The 19,584-nt window shown below is 47.2% G+C and overlaps 1 protein-coding gene across 1 annotated transcript in view; it reads right to left on the bottom strand.

Moving 5' to 3' along the window:
* The window catches only part of TEX11 (testis expressed 11), a 575,855-nt gene that overhangs the window by 375,038 nt on the left and 181,233 nt on the right, over positions 1-19,584 (bottom strand). The window contains exons 11-12 of the mRNA XM_033944972.1: positions 18,246-18,341; positions 12,421-12,502 (exon numbers count right to left, since the gene is read on the bottom strand). Of these exons, the coding sequence (XP_033800863.1) occupies positions 12,421-12,502; positions 18,246-18,341 (178 nt within the window). The remainder of the gene's footprint in view (positions 1-12,420; positions 12,503-18,245; positions 18,342-19,584) is intronic.

The raw sequence follows: 19,584 nt of genomic DNA, 5'->3' as shown, positions 1-19,584 counted from the left end.
GACGGTCCGTACTGGTCCAGTGGCCTTGAGTATGGAGACCATCGAGATGAGCGCCCCAAGCGTAGGTCGAGGAATCTGTTGTGAGGACCTTCTGATGGGGGGGCGTTTGAAACAGTAAACCTCTGGAGAGATTGGAAGAGAGCATCCACCAGCAGAGAGATTGTCTCAATGAAGGAGTGACTGCTATATGTCGAGAAAGTGGGTCGCAAACCTACGTCCACTGAGATGCCAGGGCCACTGAGGAATTCTGAGGTGAAGTCTGGCAAAAGGAGTCACGTGTACTATGGAGGCCATGTGACCTAGAAGTATCATCATGTGTTTCGCTGAGATGTAAGAGCGGGAAGAAACTGTATGACAGAGTTGAAGAAGAGCTTCCAGACGTTGTTGCAGAAGGAAAGCTCTGAGATGGACAGTGTCCAGAACAGCTCCAATGAATTGTGGATTCTGGGAGGGTTGAAGGTGGGATTTGTGAAAGTTAATCTCGAATCCCAAACTTTGTAGGAACCACGTAGTCTGTTGGGTCGCTACAATAACCCCCTGAGATGTGGAATCTTTGATGAGCCAATCGTCTAGGTAGGGAAATACCTGAAGACCCTAGTTCCTAAGAGCTGCTGCTACCACTACCAGGCACTTGGTGAACACTCTGGGAGAGGAAGCCAGGCCAAAGGGCAGCACTCTGTATTGATAATGTAGGGACGCCAGGGACAGCATTTGAAATTTTTCTTTGACTAAAAATTTGTTGAGAGCCCTGAGATTCAGAATGGGTCACAGATCACCCATCTTCTTCAGAACAAGGAAGTAACGAGAGTATAACCCCCTGTTCTGCTGTTCCAAGGGAACTGGTTCGATGGCATGGACATGAAGCAGAGCTTGAGCTTCCTGAAGAAGGGCGGTCTGGGATGGACTGGAAGGATACTCTCTTTGAGGAAGCTCTGGTGGAACCTGAGTGAGTGAAGAGAGTATCCTTTCCGTATGATGGATATCACCCAGAGGTTGGATTTGATTGTCTCCCATCGGTGGTAAAAATGATGGAGACGACCTCCAATAGGGGGAAAAAGGACAGAGAACGGTGGAGGTTATGCTCTGTTTTAAACAGTCAAAAAGGCTGTGTAGCCTTAGGTGCAGCAGAAGGTTGAGGTTTTTGTTGCTTCTGATTCTGCTGTTTCTTAGGAGAAGGGTGATTGTAAGGAGCTGCTCTCTGAGCAAAACGCTTCTGGTAAATTGGAATAGGGCGTGCAGGTTTAGCAGGAGCTGGCTTTGGCTTAGGTCTGACAATAGAAGCGAAGGATTTTTCATGTTTAGACAATTTCTTGGTGGCTGTCTCGATAGATTCATCGAAAAGGTCATTGCCTGCACAAGGAATATTAGCCAAGCGGTCCTGAAGGTTAGGATCCATGTCAATGGTACGAAGCCAAGCGAGGCTGTGCATTGCTACAGAACAAGCGGCCGCCTTGGCAGACAACTCAAAGGCATCATAAGAAGACTGGAGGAGATGTAATCTGAGTTGTGACAGAGAAGCTATGACTTCTTGTAATTCAAAGTGTTTTTGAGTATCCAAATAACTCAAAAATTTAGGTAAAAGAGTAATGAGGAACTCAAAATAAGTAATAAAATGAAAATTATAATTAAGGACTTTAGAGGACATCATAGAATTTTGATAAATGCGACGTCTGAATTTGTCCATAGTTTTCCCTTCCCTTCCAGGAGGAACAGTGGCATAAACCTTGGAAGGATGGGACCTCTTTAAGGATGACTCCACAAGCAGGGATTGGTGAGATAACTATGAGTTGTCAAATCCTTTGCAATGGAGAGTTTTATATCTAGAGTCCAATTTGCCTGGAACAGCCAGAATGGTATATGGAGTCTCCAGGCTCTGGCAAAAGTCTGAGACAAAAGCTTGTGAAGAGGAAGCTTAAGTGGCTCTGCCGGAGGTTGAGGAAGATGCATGACTTCGAGATACTTCTTAGAGAATTTGGAACCAGCATCTAATTGTAATTGAAGGTCCAAGTCAACAGCCATCTGATGAAGAAAAGATGAAAAAGATAGCTGATCCGCCAATGCTTTGCCTCGAGAAGGACTCGAGGTCATCAAAGCAGCATGGGTCAAAGATGAAGTTTCGGTAGGAAAAAAGGCATCAAAAGAATAGGGAGACTTGGATGAAGCAATAGAAACCACTGAATCCTCGAGGTGTGGAAGTGGAGACCTCGATCGAGGAGTCGGCGGTCTAGTAGATCTAGTAGAAACATAGAAACATAGAAAAGGGCTATATCCCACCAAGTCTGCCCATTCCAAGTATCCCCTCCCCTGAATTTACTCCCTTAAAGATCCCACGTGAATATCCCATTTTCTCTTAAAATCCGTCACGCTGCTGGCCTTTATCACCTGGAGTGGGAGTCTGTTCCAATGATCCACTACTCTTTCGGTGAAGTACTTCCTGGAATCGCCAGTAGGAGTAGATCGAGGCTTAGTTGAAGAAGGACGTTCTTTAGAAGAAGAACTATGCCTGAAAGTATGCCTCGATAAAGGCCTCAATCGTCGGTGAGAATGGTGCTTGGAAGCAGATCTCGTAGATCAAGGAGACTTCGCTTCGGAGACAGAAGCAGCCGATGCTACCAAGGAATAGATAGGACTGGAGGCTGTGGATCGAAGCTCCAGAGGCTTGGGGGAGGAACCTCGATGCACTCCTAAAGACTCTACTCCTTGTATAGAGTGTGAGGATTCCTGCCAAGGCACTTGCAAAGATTCTGCTCCTTGCTTCACGTGCATAGATGCCAGACCAGACACTCGCAGAGACTCTGCTCCCTGCAAAGAGTGTGCAAACTCAGACTGAGGCAAAGGAAGAAGTTCGACTTCACGGGAGTCTGCAGAATGCCCAGGCTGGATAAGAGGAAGAAGCTTCAGTCTCATATTAATAAGGAACTGAATGAACTGCTTCTCCAACATGGTCTGGAAAGAAGCCGGCAAGAATGGAACCGCGTCCGAAACCGGACCATCTGCTTTGGCTGGAGGTTCCACAGAGGCAGTGGAAATGTGCTTCGACTTGGAAGTCTTAGGCACCTTAAGCACCACCGCTGGAACTTTCTGCTGAGCTATCTGACCTGAGGATACAGGGGAAAATATAGCAGAAGTCGTTGAGGACAGAGCTGCTGCAAACGAAGAAGGTCTGATGAGGCTTGAGGTCGAAGCAGAAGGAATCTTAGTCGAAGGTGAGGACGAGGCCACCTTTGAATTCGAGGGAGTGGAGGAAGAATCCATCCTAAAGAGCTTCTCCACCAAAATGCAACGAAGTTTAAGGGCTCGAGGTTGAAGAGTAGCACAGCGCTCACTCGACTTCTGTTGATGATCAGGCCCAAGGCACTTTAGGCACCAACGGTGTGGGTACGTGAGGGAAATCGCACACTGACATTGGCTACACTTCTTGAAGCCTGTTGCTAGCCGGGACATATGAGGAAAAATAGCCACCGCAAAATCGAAGCCCCTGGGCTGCGGCCGAGCGGCCTGCCCTGGCAGCCGCACAGAAGAAATTAAAAGAAAAACAGCGATTCGTGAAGAAAAAAACACAAACTGCAGTGTAGAGAAGGCACGAAGTAACAAAGTGACTCTCTGCCTTTAAAAGACGGATTTTTGGGCTCCATGGAAAACTGAGGGGACCTGCCCTACGTTGGGTGGGAAGGCACTCGCGAATGCGCGGTGCGGTCGACTGAAAACTTCTAGTTTCTTCAAGCAAGTCTGCTTGCGAGCTTCCGCATCCGGGCTCCGCTGAAGATGTCACCCATATGTGAGAATAGGCTGCCTGCTTTTCCTGGGATAAATAGTAGTTACTGTAGTAGTAGTGGTAGTTTCCTAGGAAAGATCTACCATCCTTAACCCAGGTCAACTAAATGAATGAAACATTTCTTTCAGTTTCTTGGATATTAAATACATCTGGCAAGACATAGCCAATGTGCAACATTTTTTATTCATTTCTTCTAGAACCTGATACTAGTTGGTTGATGCACCTCTTGTTCTGCTATCTAGGTAAAATTTGTTTAGTTTTGATTTGAAAGTTGTTTCATGTTATAGCAAGATTATCCCAGGCTATTTTTATCACTGGAACCTGAAAGGAGGACATCTTTCACTTAGATACTAGAGTGTCTACAATGATCTTATCTATATTTTTTGGAATTCAAACCAACTCGCCTGTTTTTTGAAGAAGCATCAGGATATAAATTCAAATAGGTTCTTCTAAATGAAACCAGTTCCATGGATGCTGTTATGCCATTATTTATTAAATTCATTCCATTTGATAGCATGTTGAGATATGATACAAAAAGTAAAGTAATATGCCATTCATCTCATTTATCCCTCCCTTAAAACTGCACCCCCATAATTTTTTTAAAGCTCACTCCATCCACTAAGCATCACCGTTTTTCCATGTAGGCAGCTTGCAGAGTTAATCACATTATGGTATAAATATGTTTGTATTGAAAACCATCTAAAAAATGATAACTCTGTATTGTAACACCTTTACAGAAGTTCATGTATTGTAAAATCTTCAGAAGCTCATGTAAACCGCTCTGAATTGACTCCCCAGTCATTAGCAGTGGTATAGAAGTTTTCAATAAACAATAATAAGCCAGGTCATTCAAAGAATAGCGATCCTCCTGGGATTAGTAATCTTTGTTGCTCCAGATTGGTCACATCAACAGGGTTATATGGATCTGGTTTGGCTTTAGAGGGGCAGGTGTTTCAAACAACCACTTCTTGTAACCCTCATCTCGCAAGGTCCACTTGCCATGAGAATTTTGAAATACTTTAAGCTTATGGCATGGCTCTGAAGTGCACAGCATTAGTACAGAAGAGCTACCCGAAGGTAGTCATAGCTAGCCCTGTAAGATTTAAGAGACCAGCAATTGGTGTGGCTGAATGGCAAAAATAAACAAAAACTGAAAATATAAAAATAGCAATTTGGGTTCTGGGGAGGTAGGGGGACCTGAACCCTACCCTCAGAAACTGTGAAAAATGACTTTAAAATAATTTTACAAGCCACCCCAAAAGTTCCCATAGGAGATAATGGAGGTGTACTCACAGTATGCAATGCCAGACTGTCAGCAGCTTTAAACAGGATTTGAATGGAGGAAAAGGATCTTGTGCCTCAGAAACAGCTCCAAATGAATCAAGATTTAAAATCTTTGGACTGCCAGCCAGCCAGACACCGACTACGACCTCTGCCCCCACGGATCCTCATCCTCGGGGGTGGGAAAGGCAGCCTGTGCCTTGAAACCCAGGAGGGTTTCATTCCAGATGAATACAGCCTGTGCTTGAAACCAGTTGCACAGTCACCAGCAAACAGACTCCCAGGGGAAGGGACCCCAATTCTAGAAATGGTGGCACACAGCAGGCTGGCTCCACAGATCCACCAGTTTCTCTGTGAAGCAGCAATCCGGCACCGTGGTACTTCGACAGGGGACCACTGGGAAGTTGTCTCAAGGCACTGAGGCTGCCGAGAAAACTCACCCAAGGAATCATATTCAGTGTGGCAACCAGTGATCCCAGAACCTGAAAATAATCCCATGCCGAAGGAGCCAGCCACTCCAGAAGGGAAAGCTGAGCAAATAGTTTCTGCCTGCGGACTGATAGAGACGCGGCCCACTGCTGTGTCAAAAAGAACTCCCAGGTATCTGAGCGAGTGCATGGGCATCAGATGGTTCTTAAACATTACATTACATTTGTGATTTCTATTCCGCCTGTGCCTTGCGGTTCTAAGCGGATTACAATTAAAAGAGATCAGGACATTACCGAGAGAATTACATTACAACGATTTAAGTAAACCACCCCACCACCACTACCACCCCTGAAGTTGACAATTCAGCCCAGCTATTCCAGCACTTGGAGCACCTGCTCTAAAGCGTTGTGTCCCTTGGCCTACGAGGGAGCCCTGAGCAGCTATCCAAATAAGGGTGCACCTGGAGACCCATCTGTCGCAGGTAAGCCGCCACCACTACCATCATCTTGGTGAAGGTCTGGGGCTCTATAGCCAGCCCAAAGGGCAGGGCTGAGAACTAGTAATGCTATTCCAGAACATGAAACCGCAAAATTTGTGGTGGGCTGGAAAAAATGGGATTGTGCAATCATGAGAGCCGCATTCATGTGATGAAGATCAAGAATAGGCCTCAACTCTTCTGAGCCTTTCTTTAGCACGATAAAGTATATGGAATATCTGCCTGAGCCCTAGAGGTCGGGGGGTACTGGCTCCATGGCTTGAATATTCAGCAACACTGAACAGTGGCTGGAACCCTGAGCGCTTTGTCCGGGTGATTTGAAAAAGAGTCCACAAACCATCTGTCAGAGGTCGAGCAAATTCTAGTTTGTAACATGACCAAATAATGTCCAAAACCCACTGGTCGGACATAATGTGCATCCAGGCAGGCAAAAATGTATCGAGACGGCCTCAAATCCACAGAGGGGCATCACTCAACCTGACACCATTGTGCCTGTTCAGCAGGAGGCGCAGAACTGGAGTAGGGAAGCTAGGTATGCCTGAAGCCATTATACTATCAATGGTAGCCCTGAGAAAACACCTGCGACGTGGCACTTGCACATGAGCGGAAGCACTGGGTGCCACCAGATCAGAACAACCAGAAACCCAGGAGAGTCGGGTCAGCTATCAGGCCGTCATAGGGCAACAGTCCAGTCAAGATCCATGAAGTCATCCAGACCTTTATCAGTGCTCCTGAAAAGGCAGTCAAGCCAAAGGAGACTTGGAAGTGAAAACAGCAGCCTACTGCGGGCAGAGACGAAGTACTCTGATACCTTAGTCAAACTTATATAAGGGCATACAATGCACCCAACATAAAAACTGTGCCAGCCAAAAAAAAGGTTGAGGAGAGAAAACCACCACCTCACTTTCCAGAGTGCGCTTTTGAGCATAAAAGGTGCATACGATAAAAGATGTCACCAAAGCAGCTTTAATGCCTAAAGCAGCTGCATCAAAGAGCTTCCTAAGGACCACCTCCACACAGTAGTCCAGCATATCTTCCAATACAAACCACTCACATTAAGGAGAAACGTGCATTTTGTCACCTACGCCACTAAAAAATCCACCCTTGGCTGGTCCAAAAGTTGCTGACACTCCTATGCCAGAAAATCCCAGCGTGGCATAGCCCAAGCAATATTCAGACCATTCTCTGGAGAGATAAACTGCTCTGAGACCAGAACACACATATCAGGGTACCAAGGGAAGGTAGCAAACTGCAAGCAATAAAGCCAGGAGGAAGAAGTGTATGGAGCCGGATGAATGACCACATATTCAAATTGGCTTAGGCTTGTGAGAGTATTTTCAGGCTTCCAAAACCTCAGAGGGATCAACAGATCCAGCACACAGTCCCTGATCCCCGCCCCAGGAAGTGCTGACCCTTTAAAGACGGGGTCAATAAGTAAATCATCCGCATCTGGATACCCCCAGATCAGGCAGTGTAAGCAAAGTGGCAGGGTGAATCTAGGACATATCCAAAGGAGTAACGCCACTGAGAGATGCTGTGCAAGTGGATTAGGACTGTGCAGGGAGAAAACACATTGGTCTGTGCAAAAATTTAAAAACTTCTGAAAAGCTATCTGACTCCTGGGGAATAGGGCACCTTAAGGTAGCTAAACTGAGCTTTTATGAGGCTATGCAGGGTCCGCAGCCCTGTGGACTGAATTATTAGCCATGCCAAGCCTCAAAAACCACAAAGTTTTCAAGTTTATTTACAGCTTGATATACCGACCAAACAAATATCTGGACGGTTTACAATTGCTAAAATTGGAGATTAAAAATAAGAAATAAAAAGTAAAATAGGGCTATATAAGGACAAGACAAGGGCGAAGACATGGGCAAAGTTGATACAGAAGGTACTGGGGAAGATTCAAAATGACATCAAAGTAAAAAAAAAAAAAGTAAAAGGGAAGTAGGGAAGGGAGGGTCGCTTCTTAAAAGCGGTTCTCTTTGATCGTTAAAGAAGGCTGGAGAAAGGATCATATCTTGAATTTTGATATTCGTCTTGAAATAGGAAGGTTTTAAGTTTGATTTTGAATTTGTCAAGAGAGTTTTCCACGCAGAGGTGTGATGGTAAAGGCTGCCCCGCTAGGCTAGCTGAGTGTTTGATCACCTAGGCTAAGTTGGACGTTGCATCCCTTCCCCCCCCCCTTCCCCCCGCTGTGCCACACAGTACGTGGCACAAAAATGCTCTAAAAGCTCAAAAATTGTGCAATCCTGGCAATAATTCACATGAGGAGAGCCTAAGGACTACATCCCAGCAGTTTTCCAGGCCAAAATCGAAGTTCTGAGAAAGTAGGGAGCTGAAGAAATAAATATCGCTAAAAATCCAAGAAAACTACTGGCACAAAATTCACGCCAAAATCGTGCAAAATTGGTGATCTTAGGATTTTTGAGAAGGGGAAATAGGGAAACAATCAGAAACCTCCAAAATCCCACTTTTCTAACTTCCCTCCTCCCCCAATGTCTCTCACAGGCTGTCAGCCTTTATTCACTGTGACCTGTTTAGAAGATTAGTGCTGGAACCTGCTTACAGCTCTTTCACAGTAGCTAGATGCTTAAAATCACTGCCACAATGCTGGGAATGCTTCACAAAGCTGATCTTTAGGCTGCCAGTCAGATTCGAATGTCTGACTATACCTCCACCCCTGCAGACCACTGGATGCACACCAGGACAGATAGAGGCACGATGATGCAGCCAGCATCCTGCGAGACCCCGCTGAGTCTCCTAAGGGCGCCCAACAGCCTGCGCTCGACTACCTCAGGGACAGCCCTGAGCTCCAGAGAAAACTATGCAGGCTGGCATTAACAGGTACCCATTGGGATCAGCTTGTCAGCTACAGACTAGCGTCTGTGAATTTACAAGCAAGAAGAGCTTCAAAATCGCTCCAAGCACTAAAATACCCAAAAAAGGGAGAGCAGAACACACAGAACTGCAGCCATGCGTGCTGAAGGAAAGATTGTAGAGGGAGCTAAAACAGCCAGTGAAGTAATATAGAGGCAAAGTGAAAAATCCGGAGTGGATTTCTTCTGCATCAAGCTGCTAAAGGAAAATAACCCTGCTATCTAAAAAGTCTCACCTATTGAAATGTATTTTACATAGTCCCATAGACTATCCCCGAAGCTCCCATAGGAAATAATGGAGGTGTACTTACAGTCTGTGAAAGAGAAATTAGGTTCTTACCTGCTAATTTACTTTCTTTTAGCTTCTCCAGACCAGTAGAGGTTAATCTTTACGAGTGGATTATATACTTCATCATGACCAGCAGGTGAAGACTGAAACAAAACTGTGGAATAGTACATAAAGGATACCTTCCCCTATTCCTATCAGTCTGCCGAATAGCCAAGCAGAACGTCGAGGCCAATCCAGAGCCACCAGAACTGGATGGCGAAAGATGCGGAGAAGAACTAATGGCCACTGAGGGAATACATACAACAGACCTTCCATTGGCCATGGTTGAACCAGAGCATCCAGGCCCTCGGCCCGACTGTCTCTGCGACGACTGAAGAAGCGGAGCAGATGGCCATCAGATCCATCAGGGGCTGACCCCCAAGACTGCACTATCCACTGAAAAGCCACAGGACTTAGACACCACTCTCCGGGATCCAATACGTTAAGACTGAGGAAGTGCGGCTGAACATTCCCCACGCCGGCTATGTGGGAGGCTGAGTCATTATCTGACAGAACTCTGACTGACTGGCCCGACAAGAGGGAGCAGAAGGCTAGCAGCGCCAGACGTATGGCTCTGGTCTCCAACACATTGATTGACCAGGATGCCACAACCATGGATCAGGTGCCCTGAGCTGAGTGACCTAGACACTGAGCTCCCCAAGGAGAATGGCATCCATGAGAAGCACCGTCCACTGAGGTTGACCCAGACTCGTCCCCTGAACAAGATGCACGGTCTGGAGCCACCAACGCAGACTGCAGTGTGCTAAACCATGCAGTGGAACCAGGAGATCCAACCCGTGCCTCTGGGGCGACCACCTCCGGAACAGTGCATACTGAAGAGGACACATGTAGGCCCGCAGCCACTTCACTACATCCAGGGAAGCGCCATCGACCCCAAGACTTGGAGGAAACCCTGTGCCCGAGGACACCGGGACGCCATAAGCAAGCGAAATTGAGATTGCAATTTGCTTACCCAGGCCTCCGGAAGGAGGACCTTCCCCAAGGAGGTCTCGAACAGAGCCCCAAGGTACTCCAGACGCTGAGATGGGACCAACTAACTCTTGGAAAGGGTGACCACCCAACCCAGAGACCGGAGAAACTCAACCACCCAAGCCGTAACCTGGGTGCCCTCTTGCAACGACTTTGCCCAAATCAACCAGTCGTCCAGGTAGGGATGCACCAGAACGCCCTTGGACTGCAAGGCCACCACAACGACCACCATCAGCTTGGTGAACATCCGGGGAGCCGTGGCCAAGCCAAAGGGAAGCGCACAGAACTGATAGTGCTGACCCAAGATCACAAAGCGAAGGAAGTGCTGATGGAAGTCCTGAATGGGAACATGCAAGTAGGCCTCCGTCAGATCGAAAGAAGTGAGGAACTTCCCCAGCTGAACCGCCAGAATGACAGACCGCAGAGTTTCCACATGAAAAGAGGGAATCCCAAGAGCCCTGTTGACCCCCTTCAAATCTAGGATGGGCCGAAAAGTCCCCTCCTTATTGGGTACCACAAAGTAATTCGAGTACCTGCCTGTGCCGCACTCCTGAGGGGGCACTGGAACAACTGCTTTGAGATCTAGCAAGCGTTGAAGGGTCTGGCGAAAAGCCTGCGTCTTCCATGCCGCTTGACGAGGAGAGGCTAGAAAAAGATCTGGCAGAGAGCGGGCAAACTCCAGAGCGTAACCGTCCCGCACCACCTCCAGGACCCACTGATCGGATGTGATCTCGGCTCACTTGGGAAACAAGTCGCGCAGTTGGGCATCCACCGGAACCAAAGGGGGCGCCGGCAAGAGCCATTGTGCAGGATGGGCAGCGGGGGAACCGACGGAGGGATTCCCAGATCCCTGACGGACCCCCCCCCCCTCCTAAAGGACTGCATACGCTGAGCAAACTGACCCCGGGGAAAACCAGAAGCCTGGAAAGAAGCAGGGCAATACTTGCGAAATTCCTGCAGACGCCCCTGGGCAGTTCCACCCTGAGACGCCGGGCGGGCACAGTCCTTAGGCTGACGGGGCACCTTAGAGTCCGTCAGAGTCTGAACCAATTTATCAAAGTCCTCTCCAAACAAAAACGACCCCTAAAAGGGAAATTTTGTAAGTTTAGTTTTGGACGTGGCATCCGCCTACCCAACGCGAAGCCACAAAGTACAGCGCGCGGCCACACCAAAAGCCTTAGACTTAGCCAAAGTCCACACCAAGTCATAAAAAGCATCCTAGAGGAACTAGGCAGCCAGCTCAATCTTCGCCACCTCCTAACCCACTAAGGGCCAGTCATCAGACTCAAGTTCCAGGACACGCTCAGCTCACCGAAACACCACGTGAGCCACCATCCCCCCCAAATAGCCGCTTGGATCCCCAAGGCAGAGACATCAAAACTCTGCTTAAGAAGTGACTCTAACTTACACTCCTCAGAGTCCCTAAGGGCAGAACCGCCTTCAACTGTCACAGTTTGCTGCTGAGCAATCGCTAAAACCACCGCGTCCACCACTGGTGAAATTAAGGTAGCCCTATCCCCTTCCAGGATGGGATACCCACAAGCTATGGCGCACGCCAACCGAAACGGTGCCCCCCGGCGTATTCCACTATGCCAGTACAATATCCCGAAAATCCTGATGCATAGGAAAAGAGTAGGAAACAGGACGGATCCCCTAAAGCAGAGGGTCCCCCATATGCGGGGTCTCCAGTGGCGCATCTTTAAAAACGCAGCACCGAGGAGACCGGCTAAATTAGGTCTAAAAGCTCATCCCTCTGAAAAAAAGGCGCACCATGGACGCCTCTGTGCCGGAAGGCGAGAAACCTGACGCCCCGCTGCCAGCGGCCGTCCCCTCTAGAGGATCCTGGAAGTCCTCCAAAACGTCCAGGTCCTCATCCACGCCAACACGCGTCTCCAACCACCAATCCGCAATCCAAGCTCCTTGCGGGCGCTTGGCTGAGGGAGGAGGAAGAGGGGACACAAAATGAAAAGAGGGAGGCAAAGCCACAGGGATCTACCTCCACCCCCCACCCCCCGAAACCCCCCGGCTGCACGTGGGACCTCCAACTGCCTGAAAATAGGCTCTGCCCAAAGAAAAAATTAAATCAGGGGAAAAAACCCCTGGGGGTTCCCAGCGACTCCCTGCCCCAGCAGGGGTCCCTTTGTATAACAACCTCTACAGTTTATATTAATTGCTTAACATAAATTATCAGACAAGGTTTACACAGTATCAACTTTATTCAGGGTTTAAACAGAAGCTCAGGTACCTGAACTAAGGGCATCATCAGGTGTCCCACTTTTTAGTAGGATTTTAAGTTTCAAGAAAAATCCAGCTGGATGCATGTTTTCCTGCAAAGAGAAAAGTAGGTATGGAAAAGATGCACAATGAAATACATACCCAAAGTTATATTCTGGTGTATTCTCTGAATTTATTTTTTATATTAACCCAGGCCTCACAAATTTCCTTACTATCTAGAAGCCAGCTAAAAAAAAAAACAGGAGACAGATTTGGTATGACTTAAGCATAGTTATTCACCTGTAGCAGGTATTATCTGAGGACAGCAGGCAGATATTCTCACATGTGTGTGACATCATCCATCGGGCCCAGTACGGACAGTCAAAAATTATACTGTCACTAACTCTTTTGAAGACTACACATACCACTCATGTGCTGGTGCTTTCCCACCCAATGTCAGTTTGTGGGACCATCAGTTCAGTATTAAAGCTAAGAAGCTAACTAGGGGAGATGGGAGGATTGTGAGAATATCTGCCTGCTATAGGTGAATAACTATACTTCAACCAAGGACAAGCAGGCAACATATTCTCATATATGGAACTCCCTAGCTGCCAGGATCATGCCTCTGAGAACAGGGCTCTGAACTCTAACTGGTTGAGCAACCATTTCCATTGAGAGGGCATCCAATACCCCTGAATGGTACGCCAGTCAGCGGGCTCCCCAGCCCCGAAGGATGGCATCTGTCAGCACCCCGAAGGATGGCATCGGTCAGCACCCCGAAGGATGGCATCTGTCAGCACCACGAAAAGCCTGCGTCTTCCATGCCGCTTGACAAGGAGAGGCTAGAAAAAGATCTGGCAGAGAGCGGGCAAACTCCAGAGCTTAACCGTCCCGCACCACCTCCAGGACCCACTGATCAGATGTGATCTCGGCCCACTTGGGAAACAAGTCGCGCAGCTGGGCATCCACCGGAACCAAAGGGGCGCCGGCAAGAGCCATTGTGCAGGATGGGCAGCGGGGGAACCGATGGAGGGATTCCCAGCTCCCTGACGGCCCCCCCCCCCCCGAAAGGACTGCATATGCTGAGCAAACTGACCCCGGGGAAAACCAGAAGCCTGGAAAGAAGCAGGGCAATACTTGCGAAATTCCTGCAGATGCCCCTGGGCAGTGCCACCCTGAGACGCCGGGCGGGCACAGTCCTCAGGCTGACGGGGCACCTTAGAGTCCGTCAGAGTCTGAACCAACTTATCAAAGTCCTCTCCAAACAAAAACGATTGTGGAACCCGAGCCTCCAGAGTCCAGGGAAGACTGATCTGTAATGCACCTCAATGCAGAGTAAAGCAAGCCAGTAAGACAAGCTGAAAAGGATGAATGTGAACTCTTGCTCAAGGAACCAAATCCATGGTAGCCATGGATCACTGGATCTGAAGAGAGTCCCATGCCGAAGGAGCTGGAGAAGGGAATAAATCCAAGAATGAAGAATCAGCCCACATGTCCCTGGAAGACAGATGCGGCTAGCAGCCTTGTTGAAGAGAACACCCAGGTACTCTAAGACTGCATGTCTGTAATGCACAATCCAACCAAAGTCCTCTAGCACCTAGATCACCTGATCCACCGTGCATCAACCCTTAGCCAATGAGGGAGCTCTTACTAACTAGTCGACCAAGACAAGGTGTACTTGCAGACCCATTGTACTTAAGTAAGCCGCTATAACCGCCATCACCTTGGCGAAGGCACGAGGAATCATTGCTAGTCCAAAGGGCAGAGCCAAACAGTAGCAATGTTTGTGCAAGACATGAAACCGCAAGAAACTGCGGTGGGCTGGACAGATCAGAATGTGCATGCATGCTCCCACAAATCTAGAGAGGCAAGGGAATCTCCTAGGGCCACTGCTGTTATAATAGATTGCACTGTTTCCATGTGAGAGTGTGGAATCTTGACAGCCTCATGTATGTGCTGCAGTTCCAGAATAAGCCTCCAGCCGTCGGAGCCATTCAGTGGCACAATAAAGCATATGCAGTATCCGCTGGAGCCATGGGCAGCACCAGTTCTAGAACTTGAATATCCAGCAAGTGCTGTCCACTGGCCTGCACTTGGAGTGCCTTGTCCAGGTGCCCTGTAGGAGATTCTGCAAACCAGAAAAGACAAAACACAAACTCTGCAGATCTTCAGACAAATGGTTCGACACAGAACTTCTTCAACTAAAAAGACACTGCAGACAACTCAAAAGAGCATGGCAAAAAAAGAACTAAGAACCAACCAAAGTAGCTTAGAGAAACCTAATAAAACAATACAAGATCAAACTTAAGGAAAAACGAAGAGCTTATTACTCCAAACTAATAGGCACAGAATCCTTAGACACAAAGAAACTCTTCCAACTTGTGAAGAACCTCACCGACACTCAATCATTCCTAACCACTCAAGGAATCCACCCTCCAACGGCCACCCAACTAGCGGACCATTTCAAGAACAAGATCGCCAATATTAGAGCCTCCTTCAACAACTCACCAATCCTCCTAGACGAGATCATAATAAACCCTACAACAGATGAAGCCACTGCAGCTGACAGGCACTGGTCCAACTTTACAAAGGTGCAATGGTTGGACATGAACCAACTCTACAGAAAATACAGTTGAGCGTCATGCGACCTGAACAATTGCCCCTCATATTTACTGACAAATGCATCCCCCAAATTTAGAGCTTGCCTCTTGCAATGGATCCAAACAACTCTCACGGAAGGCCAATTCCCACAAGATCTAGGGGAAATCATAATCACCCCAATACTGAAAGATCCCAAAGGACCAATAGACACCCCTTCCAACTACCGACCCATCGCCTCAATTCCATTATATGTTAAACTAATAGAAGGTCTGATTGCCAAATACCTCACCAACTACCTTGAAGACCACAACCTACTCCACCCAACTCAATCGGAGTTCAGATCGAACCACAGCACTGAGACACTGCTAGTTTCCCTGCTAGATATAGCCAGACAGCACCTTAGCAAAGGAAGAAGGATGCTGATAATTCAACTCGACCTCTCTGCCGCATTTGACCTGGTCGACCACACTATACTTCTTCAGATATTAGAAGCAATAGGGATCTCAGGCGAAGTATACAACTGGTTTCAAGGATTCCTTAAAACAAGAACATACAGAGTAAAAACAAAGGATCTTATATCGGAGCCTTGGACCAATCCCTGCGGAGTACCCCAAGGTTCCCCACTGTTACCCATGCTCTTCAATCTTTACATTTCCTCCCTCGGTACCCTGTTAAACAAACTCAAAGTAACTTCATTCAGCTATGCAGACGATATCACCATACTCCTCCCCTTTGACACACAAGACCCCACCAAATCAGGCATCCAGGAAAAAACTCTAGAAGCAGTGGAAAAATGGATGACAGAACACAAACTGAAGCTCAACCCAGATAAAACTAAATTTCTACTGCTTGAAAAGGACAAAACCCCTTCTATAACTGAGCTAGAAATAAAAACCACCAAATATCCCTTACAACCCACTCTCAAACTCCTTGGAGTAACAGTAGACAGAGGTTGCACTCTTCAGGTGCAAATCAACAAAATCACACAAAAAGCATTCTTCACCATGCGCAACCTTCGCAAAATCAGAAAATTCTTTGAAAAAGAACAATTCAGACTCATAGTCCAATACCTAGTCCTAAGTCTATTGGATTATTGCAATATCCTCTACCTTTCCTGTCCCACCTACCTAATAAAACAACTACAGACCGTGCAGAACACTGCCCTCAGAATGATCTATTCCCTTGGAAAATTTGACCACATCACCAACGCCTTCCTAGACTCACACTGGCTTCCAATACAAGCCCGCATCCAATTCAAACTATACTGCATGTTATTCAAAACATTAAACGGAACGGCACCCACCCACTTAAACAACCGTCTAAACAGGAACCTCTCAACCAGACAGAGGAGAACCCAATCCCCTTTCTCCTACCCCCCTTTTAAAGGAACTAAATGCAAAAAGATGTATGACAACTTACTAGCAACACATGCAGCTAAATTGGATCCCACCATCACCAACCTACTGACAGCTTTAACTGACCTCAAGGCTTTCCGCAAAGAAATCAAGACCCTACTATTCAAGAAATTCACCCAAACGTCCTAATCCCTCCCTTTTCCCCTCTCACCCCCTCTTAGAATCCTCTCATCAAAATTGCTTTAGACCTTACGCCTCCAATTGTATTCCTTTTACTGGAAAAGTCCAGCTATCTTTTTTGTTGTACTAGGGCCAACTTCTTTAATTGTATTTCTCTTCCTGGAAATGTCCAGCTATATTTCTGATGTAATCCGCTTAGAACTGCAAGGTACAGGCGGAATATAAGCCAGTAATGTAATGTAATTCTGTCAGAGGCTGGGTGAATTCCAATTGCTGCCCGACCAAATAAAGTCCAAAACCCACAAGTTGGATGTAATAGAAACTCAAGCCGGCAGGAATACTGACAGCCTGCTCCCTATCAGTAGAAGGGAGTCCCCCAGCCTGACACACTTCGTCTTCTTGACAGGGGGTGCAGAATGGGATCCAGATGGCTGGGCACATCTTAAGTCAGAGTACCGCTGCTAGGAGCTCTGGTCTTAGATGTAGCACTGGAATATGAGTGGGAATGCTTGGAGCCACGGAAATGAGATCAACCAGAACCTCGAGGGTCTGAATCTACTAACAGGCAGCGTCTTAGGTTGACTGAAACGCCACAGAATCCATGAGGTCAACAAGACCCTTGCCAAACAACAACTGCCTTGAAGGGAAGTCTGACCAAAGAAAACTCTGGAAGTAGAAAGGAATCACTAACCCATTGTCTAATCCAGAGTATTCTGCAGGCAAAAATGGAAAACAGCAAAACTGGCATAATGCATATAAAGCAGCAGTCACATAAGCTGACCCAGCATAAAGAAGTTGAGGAGGAGAATCTACAGCCTCACTCTCCAGGGAGCGCAGGTGATACAGATAGGCGCATGTGACAACAGACGCCACCATTGCAGCCTGAAAGCAGCTGCATCAAAAAGCCTCTGGAGGACAATGTCCACACAGCAGTAAGCACCACAGCACTTTCCATGGGATGAAGTCAGGCACCTGCGCAACCAAAGAATTCACTCTAGGCTGATCCAGAACCAGTGGACACTCCAGTGCCAGAGGGTACAAGCGAGACAGGGTCCTTGCTAACATAAGAGCACCTTCCAGACAGTCACATTGCACTGATATTAAAATGGTCAGATTAAGGTGCCAGGAAAAGGTGGGAGACTGCAAAGTGTGCACCAGAAAGCCAGGAGGAAGAAGAGGACGGAGCCTTCCTCACATTACTAAACCCCACCAAACAATTGTCCAGCTTTCTCTCTCTTCCACTTGCATATACCTCTCCCCAGGTCTTATATACCTCTCCCCAGGTCTTATACACCTGCACAGTGAGACCCAGCTTTCTCTTCCTCACCCTACCCCCCCTGCACACAGACAACCATCACCCTCCCACCCCCCCCCCCCCACTCCTTCTCTCCACCACACATGCACTCATATGGGTGAATTTCTATGTACACATATTTGCAGAGGCAACACATTTTTATAAAGAAAAGGTACCTCCTACAAAACCTTCTAACTTCCTAACAAACATCTACCAATCTCCCTTTTGAAGGTATTTAATAAAATACCAGCTTCTGAAAACTAAATATAAAAATAGACACACCAGTAGCTCTTGTTCTGTGGCAGTCGATCAAGTAATATTAAGCTGATCATCTCCTGAAGCCTTTTATGAGTTACAAGGTCAATTCACAAAAGTATATAACATATAGTATCACCAGTCAACCAATAAAATTTATTTTAAGAATACCTCATTAGCCAAGCATATGGTTCTCAGAGCTTTGTCCTGATACTCCTTACATTCCCAGTCCAAGTACACTGTGGCCAGTAATCGTAGTACTTTGGCCTATGGAATACAAAAATACAGAGGGCATTAAAGCCAAGCAGAAATTCACTAGGCCAATAGGTCCTGAACCTGTTCTAGAAGATCTGTAATAAATATGTATAAGATGTATGTGCATGAAATGGAAGCACTAGGGCAGCGGTCTCCAACACATGATCCCCATAGTCCATTCTTGCAGCCCTCATATCTAGCGACACCCCCCCCCCCCCCACTGCTACTAAGGTAGAAAAAAGACCCCTTGAAGTTCCATTGGGTCATGTGTACCTGCATGGTCACACTGATGTGTAAGCTCCTAAATTGCAGTTGACTTCCCTTTCCCAGTACATGAATGGGCATGCTTGTCAATGTGACTATGCAGTGGAGCTTCACAGGACCTTTTCTCTAGCCTCTTACCTACATGAGGCTGCACTGTTGGACGGTGGTATGCTTGTAGAATCAAAATTAATATTTCATATTACATTTGTGAGCCTAAAATCTTTTGGTATACCCCCCTTTCCCCTGGAGATTTCTCATCTCCACTTTGCAGCCTTTATATGGAAAAAGTTGGAAACCACTACACTAGGGGATTTACTAGTCACCATCTTGAATGAGAAAAGTTCAATAGAAAATAAGGAAAATCATATAGCACAGTTACTTACCGTAGCAGGTGTCATCCAGGGACAGTAGGCAGATATTCTCACATGTGGGTGACATCATCCACGGAGCCCCAATGCGGACAGCCTTGCAAGCAGATTTGCTTGTAAAACTTTAGAAAGTTTGCAACTGCCGTACCGCGCATGTGCAAGTGCCTGCCCGCCTGAGGTAGAGCGCACGTCTCAGTTCAGATAGCTAGCTAAGAAGCCAACCAGGGGAGGTGGGTGGGTTGTGAGAATATCTGCCTGCTGTCCCTGGATAACACCTGTTACGTTAAGTAACTGTGCTTTAACCCAGGACAAGCAGGCGGCATATTTTCACATGTGGGTAACCTCCAAGCTAACCAGAATGGGATGGTGGGAGTGTTGGCAATTTAGGAGAATAAATTTTGTAAAACTGCCTGGCCAAAATGGCCATCCCGTCTGGAAAAAGAATCCAGACAATAATGGAGAAAGTTCTCTTCACCAGGGAACCAGGTTAAAGTTCTTTCAGTGCAAAGGTTTCTTCCACCTTCATACAGGGGAGAGGTCTAAGTCCCTGATTGGCTGAGGTGCCCCAGGCCCCTCCAAAGGGAGGAGCCTGAGGCGCCTCAGCCAATCATTGTCTTAGGTCT

This window comes from Geotrypetes seraphini, chromosome 5 (genome assembly GCF_902459505.1).
Source record: "Geotrypetes seraphini chromosome 5, aGeoSer1.1, whole genome shotgun sequence".
NCBI lineage: Eukaryota > Metazoa > Chordata > Amphibia > Gymnophiona > Dermophiidae > Geotrypetes > Geotrypetes seraphini.
This window is presented reverse-complemented; position numbering and strand designations above follow the sequence as displayed.